The sequence below is a fragment of the Paroedura picta genome, chromosome 15 (assembly GCF_049243985.1).
Source record: "Paroedura picta isolate Pp20150507F chromosome 15, Ppicta_v3.0, whole genome shotgun sequence".
Lineage (NCBI taxonomy): Eukaryota > Metazoa > Chordata > Lepidosauria > Squamata > Gekkonidae > Paroedura > Paroedura picta.
Genome location: NC_135383.1, coordinates 22,686,343 through 22,697,271, shown reverse-complemented (window position 1 = coordinate 22,697,271; position 10,929 = coordinate 22,686,343). Strand labels below are relative to the sequence as shown.

The 10,929-nt window shown below is 45.3% G+C and overlaps 1 protein-coding gene across 7 annotated transcripts; it reads right to left on the bottom strand.

Moving 5' to 3' along the window:
* Window positions 1-6: 6 nt before the first annotated feature.
* LOC143824717 (uncharacterized) lies at window positions 7-7,713 on the bottom strand. Of its 7 annotated transcripts, none has more exons than XR_013226845.1 (4): window positions 6,999-7,713; window positions 1,049-1,148; window positions 804-891; window positions 7-619 (listed from the first exon to the last, which is right to left on the bottom strand). XR_013226845.1 is itself a non-coding variant. In XM_077312241.1 (4 exons), exons 1-4 carry the CDS (start codon window positions 5,217-5,219, stop codon window positions 476-478), a joined length of 360 nt encoding a protein of 119 aa, XP_077168356.1. In that variant the 5' UTR covers window positions 5,220-6,981; the 3' UTR covers window positions 7-475. The 7 variants fall into 7 exon arrangements, 2 of the variants coding, with proteins under 2 accessions (XP_077168356.1, XP_077168355.1); XR_013226843.1 differs by lacking the exon at window positions 6,999-7,713 and adding an exon at window positions 3,976-5,172; XR_013226841.1 differs by lacking the exon at window positions 6,999-7,713 and adding an exon at window positions 4,039-5,172.
* Window positions 7,714-10,929: the final 3,216 nt, after the last annotated feature.

The following is a 10,929-nucleotide window of genomic DNA, read 5'->3' as shown; positions in this document are numbered from 1 at the left end:
AGCTGGTTAAATCTCCCCCTAAAAATCTTTATTTCTGTAAACACTGTTGGTTATCATATACATGTGTAGTGAACTAAGAAGGTGAATATGGTTCCCTAGGCTTAACTCTCCTCTTCCCCAGGGCTGGTCTTCGCCTTGTTTGGGTCCCCAAGCTGTATGATGGGGTAGGTGGGGTTTGTGGGGGTGGTGGTGGAGGAGTAAGGGTAACATTAATTTGAGGCGGATTTTTACTCTCCCTGGCCTCTCTCGCCTCAATAACTGTAGCCACCCTCTGCAGCATCTGCTAGTCTGTTCATTGATTCCACTGTACCCCAAAGAGAATCTCTGCATGAAGCAAACACCTCCCTTATTTGCCTTCCCTCCTCCCTTTCCATCTGGCAGCGGTCTTCCTCAAAGCGGAGCATGGACTGCTCAAAGGCACAAGAGTGTCTCATGTCCTCCTCTGCTTGCTCCAGCAGCCTCTGTCCCACATTTGTCAGCAGGGCGATGCGTCGCTGCCTCCTGCGTTCTCTTTGCAGTCTCTCTTCTGCTGAAAGAGTCCCCCTTTGGTCCCTTGGGTCTGGCACCATGTCTCTGGGCTGGCCATCCCCCTCTTCTGGGTTCTCATCAGAGTGTGGCTCTGAAAACACAAGATCAGGCTTTAGTATCAGTGCAAAGCATTTATCAAGACAAACTCTGCACCCCCACCCCTTTAAGACCACATGCAGTAGGCACACCCATGAGTCAGTGCATCCTGTTTTAATAGGACAAGATGCATGAAGACCATGTTAATGAATATATAAAAGGCTTTCCTCCACGCTTACCTGCTGGTCTTTCCCTTTTTCCCTTTCCCTTTCCATTTGGGTCTCCTGGGTGCACGTGCTTGTATGTGATGAGTCCCAGGAACACAATCTGTGGGTTCAAGGAATGGTTTTTGATAAAGACACAGTAATTTTTCTTTACAAACCCCATCCATATAGGTCATCCAACTTACAGTGACTTTGGTGACCGCACAAAGGCAAATCCCAGCACCCACCTTTGTTCCCCCCAAGAAAACAAAAGAAAATACCCATCTATTTGTGTAGAGGCTCCTGAGTCACTATCTGGGTCCTGATCCTGGGCATTGGCCTCTATTGGGGAAATAGTCTGTAGGCCATTGAGCTGTGCTTCTGTTGGAATGGAGAAAAGGGAAAATCAGCAAGTCCTCCCCCCCTCATCCAAGCACATATCAGTGGAAGCAGGGCTAACTTCTGTGTGCATGGGGAAGCAGGACCCTGAACAGACAGAGGACGAAGTTAAGCTTAACAAAGGAAAGCGTTGCAACGAAGTCAAAGTGTCAAAGTGTTTAGGCACATCTAGAGATGGCCATAGCCAAAGGACAGTGTCTGGGTGGCAGGTTAACATGGATAGAGAGGTTGTCGAGAGGCATTTAGCTGCACTGGATGAGTTCAAATCCCCTGGTCCGGATGAAATGCACCCGAGAGTACTCAAAGAACTTTCCAGAGAACTTGCACAGCCCTTGTCCATCATCTTCAGAACCTCTTTAAGGACTGGAGATGTCCCAGAGGACTGGAAGAGAGATCTTCAAAAAAGGGAGGAAGGATGACCCGGGAAACTACAGACCAGTGAGTCTGACCTCTGTTGTGGGGAAGATAATGGAGCAGATATTAAAGGGAGCGATCTGCAAACATCTGGAGGACAATTTGGTGATCCAAGGAAGTCAGCATGGATTTGTCTCCAACAGGTCCTGCCAGACCAACCTGGTTTCCTTTTTTGACCAAGTAACAGGTTTGCTGGATCGGGGAAATTCGGTTGATGTCATTTACTTGGATTTTAGTAAAGCTTTTGACAAGGTTCCCCATGATGTTCTGATGGATAAATTGAAGGACTGCAATCTGGATTTTCAGATAGTCAGGTGGATAGGGAATTGGTTAGAGAACCGCACTCAAAGAGTTGTTGTCAATGGTGTTTCATCAGACTGGAGAGAGGTGAGTAGCGGGGTACCTCAGGGCTCGGTGCTCGGCCCGGTACTTTTTAACATATTTATTAATGATCTAGATGAGGGGGTGGAGGGACTACTCATCAAGTTTGCAGATGACACCAAATTGGGAGGACTGGCAAATACTCCGGAAGATAGAGACAGAGTTCAACGAGATCTGAACACAATGGAAAAATGGGCAAATGAGAACAAGATGCAATTTAATAAAGTGTAAAGTTCTGCATCTGGGTCAGAAAAATGAAAAGCATCCCTACTGGATGGGGGATACGCTTCTAGGTAGCACTGTGTGTGAACAAGACCTTGGGGTACTTTTGGATTGTAAACTAAACATGAGCAGGCAGTGTGATGCAGCGGTAAAAAAGGCAAATGCCATTTTGGGCTGTATCAACAGAGGCATCACATCAAAATCACAAGATGTCATAGTCCCATTGTATACGGCACTGGTCAGACCACACCTGGAGTACTGTGTGCAGTTCTGGAGGCCTCACTTCAAGAAGGACGTCGATAAAATTGAAAGGGTACAGAGGAGAGCGACGAAGATGATCTGGGGCCAAGGGACCAAGCCCTATGAAGATAGGTTGAGGGACTTGGGAATGTTCAGCCTGGAGAAAAGGAGGCTGAGAGGGGACATGATAGCCCTCTTTAAGTATTTGAAAGGTTGTCACTTGGAGGAGGGCAGGATGCTGTTTCTGCTGGCTGCAGAGGAGAGGACACGCAGTAATGGGTTTAAACTTCAAGTACAACGATATAGGCTAGATATCAGGGAAAAAAATTTCACAGTCAGAGTAGTTCAGCAGTGGAATAGGCTGCCTAAGGAGGTGGTGAGCTCCCCCTCACTGGAAGTCTTCAAGCAAAGGTTGGATACACACTTTTCTTGGATGCTTTAGGATGCTTAGGGCTAATCCTGCGTTGAGCAGGGGGTTGGACTAGATGGCCTGTATGGCCCCTTCCAACTCTAGGATTCTATGATTCTATGAAGTCATGTTTTCCGCCTACCAATATTAACCTGAGAAATGGCGAAACACAGCACAAAAGAAGGAAGCTTACCCAAGGCAAGAGCCGTGGATAATTGCAAGGACATCTAGAGTTAACAGATCTGTTCCCCCTCGCTGTTGCAGAACTGGCTGCTGGATCCTACCGGTAGATGGTCCCTCTTCTGGATCATCCTCTGGAGACAACTCTATTGGTGGGGGGGCAGGCCGCCTGAATACCCTCAAGCTTCTTCCCACCCACTTCGGCCTCCCGTCATCCTCTCCCTCCCCGTACAGTGCATGCTGCACTTCATAAAATGGGCAGGTTACTTTTCCCGCCCCGGATTTCTTATTGTGGGCAATGCAGCGCATGTATTCTGCACGCATGGTCTTGGTTTTAGACCGGCACTCTAGACCAGACCTTTGGTGCCCAAGCTCTCTCATCTTCATAGCGACCTGCTCAAATACTTCCCTGCTACGATGGGAAGATCTGAATGAGTCCTGAATTGTTTCCTCTGAGAAAACGGCCATTAAATCCCGGATCTCAGACTCCCTCCAGGTGGGCCCTCTGCTGCTGCCCTGAACAGATGAGGATCGCGATGCAGAATCCATCTTGATTCGGCTACTGCAGGAGGGAAATGGAGGTGTAAAGGAGTGTGCAAGCCTCGAATTTTTCTTCCCGCTCCAGGTAATTTGAGCTGAGGCCAGAAAAAGAAAGCAGCCAGTGGAGATCTTTGAGAGATGACAGGATGGCGGTACCCAGGCCCTAGCAGCAGCACAGCTGCCTCATTTTGAACTAGGTGAAATGTCCTGATGATTTGGGAAGGCAGACCTACGTCACTGCATTACAGTCGTCTAACGACAATCAGAGCGTGGCGTGGCGTGGCTGAATCACATCTTTCAAGAACTGGCGTCATCAGCCGACACAATAAGAGCCACTGAGACACGGAGAAGATCTGAACAACGGAAAGCCAGGATCAATCAGCACCCCAAAGCTACGGCCCTGCGCTTATGAAAAGCAGCCACCGTAAGGACAGGCTGGAGCCTCAGTTCTCAAGCAGCTCTGCCATCGTTCAACAGTGCCTCAACCTTGCTTGGACTGTGTGTCTGTTTATTTGCCCTCACGGATCCCGTTCCCTTCTCCGGCCATTTGTGCTGCATGTGTCACCCTGAGCCCACTAGAGGGAGCCAGAGAGCTGGGGGAGTCCTTATATGGAAGAAAAGGCGCAATTTCCCCAGAAGGATCGGAGGCCTGAAGCTGTGAGGAGAATCTCCCCTCAGGAGCAGCAGCACTCCTTTGTATAAAAACGTCTGTTAATATTTTAGGAACTCCGCTGCTATCTGTGTCCTCGTGCCTTCCATCTGAATGCAAAGATACCAGAGACTTCTGTGAGGAACAGAAGATCTTCCAAGACGGCCCAGCTGCCACTTGGGGCTTCTTCAAGGGGCTGCACAAAATCAAAAAGTCTAGGGCCCTGGTCTGCCCAAAGGCAACAGGCGTGAATGGTTAACCTTTGGTTGCTGTTAGACGTGTGGAATATTGTTTCAAAGATCATATCAGTTGAAGTTGGGTTATAGTTATTTCCCCATCTGCAGTGATCTTGGAGCCCAGGAAAATAAAATCTGTCACTATCTCCATTTCTTCCCCATCTATTTGCCAGGAATTGAGAGGGCCGGATGCCATGATCTTTGTTTTCTTGATGTTGAGTTTCAAGCCAACTTTTGCACTCTCCTCCTTCACCCGCATCAAGAAGAAGAAGAAGAAGAGTTGGTTCTTATATGCCGCTTTTTCCTACCCGAATGAGGCTCAAAGCGGCTTACAGTCGCCTTCCCATTCCTCTCCCCACAACAGACACCCTGTGAGGTGGGTGAGGCTGAGAGAGCCCTGATATTCCTGCTCGGTCAGAACAATTTTATCAGTGCTGTGGGGAGCCCAAGGTCACCCAGCTGGCTGCATGTGGGGGAGTGCAGAATCAACCCCGGTTCGCCAGATTAGAAGTCTGCACTCCTAACCACTACACCAAACTGGCTCTCAAGAGGCTCTTTAGTTCCTCTTCACTTTCTGCCATTAGAGTGGTATCATCTGCATATCTGAGGTTGTTGATATTTCTCCCTGGAATCTTGATCCCAATTTGTGACTCATCTAACCCCACCTTTCTCATGATGTGCTCCGTATCTACTAGATTCAGAGTACCTTTATTGGCATAAACTCCGCATCTACTAGTTTGGTCCTTTATCATACCCATCTTTCCATGAAACGTTCTCTTCATATTTTCTCTTCAAACATTCTCTTCTAATTTTCTTGAAGAGATATCTGGTCCTCCCTATTCTATCATTTTCTTCTGTTTGTTTGCACTGTTCATTTAAGAAGGCATTCTTATCTCTTCTAGCTTTTCTCTGGAATTCTGCATTCAATTGGGTGCATCTTTCTCTTTCTCCCTTGCCTTTCACTTCCCTTCTCTCAGCTATTTGTAAAGCTTCCTCAGACTGCCATTTTGTTTTCTTGCACCTCTTTTTTTTGTGGGGGATGGTTTTAGTTGCTACCTCTTATACAAGGTTGTGAACCTCCTAATTCCTTAAATCTATTGGTCACCTCTACTGTATATTCGTATGTGCTCCCAGGTCTTCTGAATTGCAGCTAGAAAGCTTTTTCAGTGGTAAAAAAGAGATGCAAGGGTCCAGTTTGACAGCAAAAACACTATGACCCTTTATGCACTGGAGGTTTCATGCTGGGCTGCAGGCTGGAGTTTTAGTTGTGGCAGGTTGCCCCACCTCTTCCTGCAGCCACACAGGGGAGTATTTGGCCCGGTGCGCCTCATACGCCCCCGATTTGTGCTCCTGCCTGAGAGCTGGGGCAGTGAATTTCCCAGTGTATAAACGGTCTATGTTCGGAATCAGGGGATCAAAAGCCATTTGTGTTATGATAGGAAAAGAAATGGGCCTGGATTGAGCAAAAAAGATGACCTCACCCATTATATGAAGCTCCCAGAGATTTTATTAGCATGTAAAACTTCTCCATCCTGGCCCCCCACCTGGTGTAATGAGCTCCCAGAAGAGATCAGGGCCCTGCCTGAACTCCCATGATTTCGCAGGGCCTGCAAAAGGGAGCTCCTCCACCAGGCATTCGCTTGAGACCGACCAAACCCAAATAACATTCCCAGGTCCCCCTCAGACATCCCCTCCATGGCTTGAACCAGTCTGACCTCTCTGGGAGACTTAGCTAAGTTACTCTTCCTGTTATATTGTTAGTGTTTAAGACCATTGAAATTGTGTTGTTCATGATATAGATTATATAGATCTGTGGAACACAATTGAGAACACAAATACAAATTTGTGGAACACACTTTAGACACAGTCTGTCTATGGTTTATTTTTAGGTCAGGCAGAATGTATCTTGAGTTCATTGTTGGCTGCTGTGGCACTATGTGTATAGTTATTTCTTCGTCTCTCAAAGTAACCTTGAATTGGTCAAAAGCAGATAGCTCCTGAATGTAGCATCTCTCCATATAAAGGAATGTATTCTTTGAAACAAATAGAGAAAAAATTGTAATAAGATATATAGCCATCCGTGATAGGTCAGATTGTACGCCCTTCGTTGTCGACCTGATTGGTCAAAGGGACAGTGAGGGACTGAGCGTCAGGATACCTCGTGATGACGTATCAAGGTCTTAAAAATGAGCTGCACTGATGCAGACTTCAGAGAATGCACCAATTCGCTTTCTCTCCATGCTTGCAAACATGTATCCTAAATAAATCCTCTTGCTGCTGAGCTGTCTTTGTTGTGGTCTTTTACACTGCAGGATCCATAACAATTCATAACCACTGTTGGATTCTTGTTGGTGTACTGACTACATTATGTGTTAGACCGTTCCACTTATCCCCCCTCCCCCCTTGATGTTATATGTAAACTGCCTTTGGAATGGCAGTCTAAAGATCTAATAATTCAATATAAATAAAAATAAATAAATAAATGTGGCTTTGGGTACACAAGGGGCATTTCTGATCAACTACTGTATCCGAGTCCCCCAAGTTTTTCAGCTTGTGTGCACCTTTGTCAATTTTCAAGGCGAGGTGAGCATCAGTCCAAAATGGCTGCCACAGGAATCAAACCTCCTGGGAAGAAGGGAAGTCTGAAGTATGATTGAATCATGCCCTGACTAAGGAACGCACAGGTCCTTACCAATCTCCATATTAGCCCTACCTTGCCAAGGCCCCAACCGCCTTCTGAAAAGCTCAGCAGGCACCAAAGAAAATCACAGAGGGTGCCAGGGCACACATGGGCACCAGAGAGCATCAGAGAGCCATGTGCCATATCACATAGAAAATGACAGCATTTATAACTGATCAGTTCCTGAAGTAAGCTGGACTTTCTTCTATGCGCCTATCTCTAAGCAATAGTCAGTGTTCTCCTTTGGTGTGCCTTTACACTTTATTCTTTAACTGTGTCATTCCAAGCTGAAGTAAATGGAATTAAATTTAAACTGAATTAAATATGTGGTACAATTCAGCATCTGTTGAACCATGAAATTATATGAATGTGCATGTTTGATATTGATTATGTGTAATTCTTCAGCTGTATTGTGTTTTTGTGTGAAATTTGTTGATCTTACTGTGTTTTATAGTGTGAAAACGTGAGATTTTTTAAAAGAGTAAGGGAACACATCTGAACCCACAATACGGCTTCAAGTAACCGATAGATCTTATAGTTTGAGGAGAATTTGTCTCCTCAGTCAAGTAGGGAGTTAGCTCTGAAGAGTGAAGAGATCCCTCGTCTGGTCTGGCTAGAAACTGTCTTAGGAAACCTTAAAAGTCAGTTAGGAATTCAAAATGAGTACTGGTGTTTCAAAGAATGTACTGGAAAGAGAGTACCAGTCTTCTGGAAACAAAAAGGGTTAGAGAATACTCAAAGGAAATATTCTGTTTTTCCAGCACATTTGCTATAATTAAGGAGGATCTGGGTTCATTTCAAGACAATAAAATGCATCCTAACTATACGACACACAGTGCTAACTGCAAGCTCTTTAAACGTAATGCCACAGACAGAAATTTATGTTTGGCTGTGCTTGTTGGTGATGCAGGGAAATCCTCCAGGTTACAGATGAAGATTGGAGATTGTGAAGAAACAAAACCAAAGCGGAATAAATAGGCATTTGTAACCCACAATATGACCAATATATTAAAAACGTTAACATTTATAAGGGACATAGTATAAGGGAGCAGCCCGTCAAGGACTTGCCCATCTATTTCAAAGAGGATCACGTGTATTATTGCATCAAAGGATCTGTCTATAGAGGCAGCCCTTTCTATTGAAGTGAATTCCTGTAGGAGCACACATTGACAGGAGCAGCAAGCCCATTGAGAGAAGCAGCAAGCCCAGTTTCTTGCATTCCCAGAACAAAATTTTATTCTGTGTCTGAATTGCCCCTGGCTTTGCAGGAAGAAACAAAGAAATAAACAAGGCCAACTGTTCCAAAACAAATGATAAGCACGCTGATGTTCTTTAAATACTAGTCTTAAGATTTGAGCAGCATACCTTTGTGCCCTTTGGCTTCTTCTCGCCTTTGCTGTCTCTGCACCCACAATGTCTGCTCTAAGGCAATCCAGAGTCCCTGAGAAGGAAAGTGTTCTCCAAAGCCCATCCTGTAGAACAGCAGCACTGCATCCTGAGACTAGATCCCTCTGTGACTCAGCAGAGGTTTCAAAACAACCTATGACAAATGAGAGAGAAGTACAAAATCCTTTACACATCTGCCAAACACAGCTACATCTGCCAAAACACAGCTGCAAGTTGCTTTTCGTATTTCCAGCCATGCCAATATGTAGTAGAAGAGCACAATTCAAGTCCAGTAGCATCTTGACCAGCAAAACTTGCACAGTAAAAATCCATGACAAACTAGCTTACGGGAGAACATTCCCTTGGCCATCTGGTCCGATTGTGGACCACTTCACTCTCCTCTCCTTGTCTGATGTGGACATGGCCCTAGCAGCTGTCCAGCCAACCATGTGTCCTCCAGACCTGCATATCTTGGTGAAAGCTGGTGGAGAGGAGATCCAGGTCCCACACTGAAAAATTATCCAATGGGCCCTATCTCCAGGGACATTCTCAGAGAAACTAAAAGAGGCTCTGATCAGGCCATTTCTGAAAGGGCCTGAAAGGCAGAGTTATTCCCCCAGGCCTATGACAGAGGCCCGGAATACAGCTCTTAAACATCTAATTGGCTGGCCTCCCTTGAAGAGAATAGGCCTCCTCAATAAGAATTGCCTCCTTTACATTTAATAATTCATTAGTTAGGAGACAGATTAGACTTTGAATGGTTTTTATGTAAATGTGATACGCTCTCTGTACGAGCAGACCACACTCAGAGTCAGATGCAGTAGGAAAGGTCACCTAACAGAGCAGATTAAAACTCATAAAGGGGTCAGACAAGGCTGTTTATTGGCCCCTGTACTCATTATTTTTACATCAATGACTTAGAGAGCCACCTTGAGTCCATAGATTGTCACCCACCTAAATTAGCAGGGCAGCACATTCCTGCTCTCCTTTATGCTGATGATGTGGTCTTACTGTCCAGATCCCCTGTCGGTCTGAACAGAGCCCTGGCAAGCCTGGAGAAATACAGTGAGAAAGAAGCCCTGGTAATAAATGAATTAAAAACTAAGGTAATGGGCTTTAGCAATTGCCCCAGAGTTAGGACCTGGCGCTTAGCTGGAAAGAGGTTAGAACAGGTGAAGTCCTTCAAATACCTGGGAATTACTTTTCAGGCTTCAGGATCAAGGCACGAACACTGTAGACAGCTTGCGAACATAGGGGAGAGAAGTGCCCTCAATATACTCAAATTCCATCGCTCCAATGGAGCCTATTTTGTTCTAGCGGCACTCAAACTCTTCCAAGCTAAGACAATTGCTCAAATGGTGTACGGGACCTTTTTAGGGCCACCAGCCTCTTGCTTTGCCCCACTTGAGCAGGTTCAAACAAAATTTCTTAGAGCATTACTTCAGGTTCCAAACTGTGTTTCGAACTCATGGATACGTCTAGAGACAGGGTTTCCAAAATTCAAAGCGAAAGCAGTAACTTCATCCTCCTCCCTATGGTTAAAGGCGCACTGGGCCACAGCTGGTTTACTTCCTTCAATCCTCTGTGACAATTTTAAATCCCAGTGGCTGTTGGCCACCGAGAGGGAAATTATAAAATTAGGCTTTTCCTCACTTTCACTACTCGGGTTAGGGTACGATCAGGCGAAAATTGTAGTGAAACAAAGGATTGAGGACACAGAGCGTCAAACTGACCTTGCTCCCCTAGGTATGGTGCACCACTGTGTTCCAGATATATTCAAGCCTCAGCAGACTATCTCTCCTATTTGGAAATGAAATACTATAGGAGAGTATTCACACTAGCTAGATGCTCTGCGTTACCTTCTGCCATGCTGGTGGGCCGCTTCAAGAAAACCCCATTAGCTGAAATTCCGGGGAGATAGAGTCAATCGAACATGACCTCTTAAGGTGTCCTACTTTCAGCTCTGCGAGAAATAAATTCATCCTCCCATTATTCAGGAATTCCTCCACCAGCTCAAACAAAGAAAAAGTAAAATTCCTCCTGTGGAATAGTAGGGGCCATATTATTAAGCAGGTTGCCAAATTTTGTGTGCGTGTGCTTAGCACACGGGAAAGACAACTTAAGCTTAAGTGAAGATTTTAAGAGGAATTTTACTATGCATTTTTTATAATGTACCCATCAATTATACAATTTTATGTATTTTAAATTTTGTACTGGCTCCCTGATTTTGCAATTTTCTACTCTGAAATGTTTTTTTTTCTTGCTATCTGTTTTATCTGGCCGCAGTGCTGTATTAAAATAAATTTGAATTTGAATGTAAATGTGATTTTTAAATTATCATGTTTTATGCACTGATGTATCCACCCTGAGCCTCATAGGAAAAAGACATGGCGGATGCAGCTGCCCCAGAAACTGTCCCTCTGAGC

Coding starts and splice junctions, on each gene's coding strand:
- LOC143824717 (XM_077312240.1), bottom strand. CDS start 3,059: ATGTCCTTGCAATTATCCACGGCTCTTGCCTTGG. Junction 1,149..3,025: donor ATCCACGGCTCTTGCCTTGG/GTAAGCTTCCTT, acceptor CCATTCCAACAG/AAGCACAGCTCAATGGCCTA. Junction 620..803: donor AAAAAGGGAAAGACCAGCAG/GTAAGCGTGGAG, acceptor TTGTGTTTTCAG/AGCCACACTCTGATGAGAAC.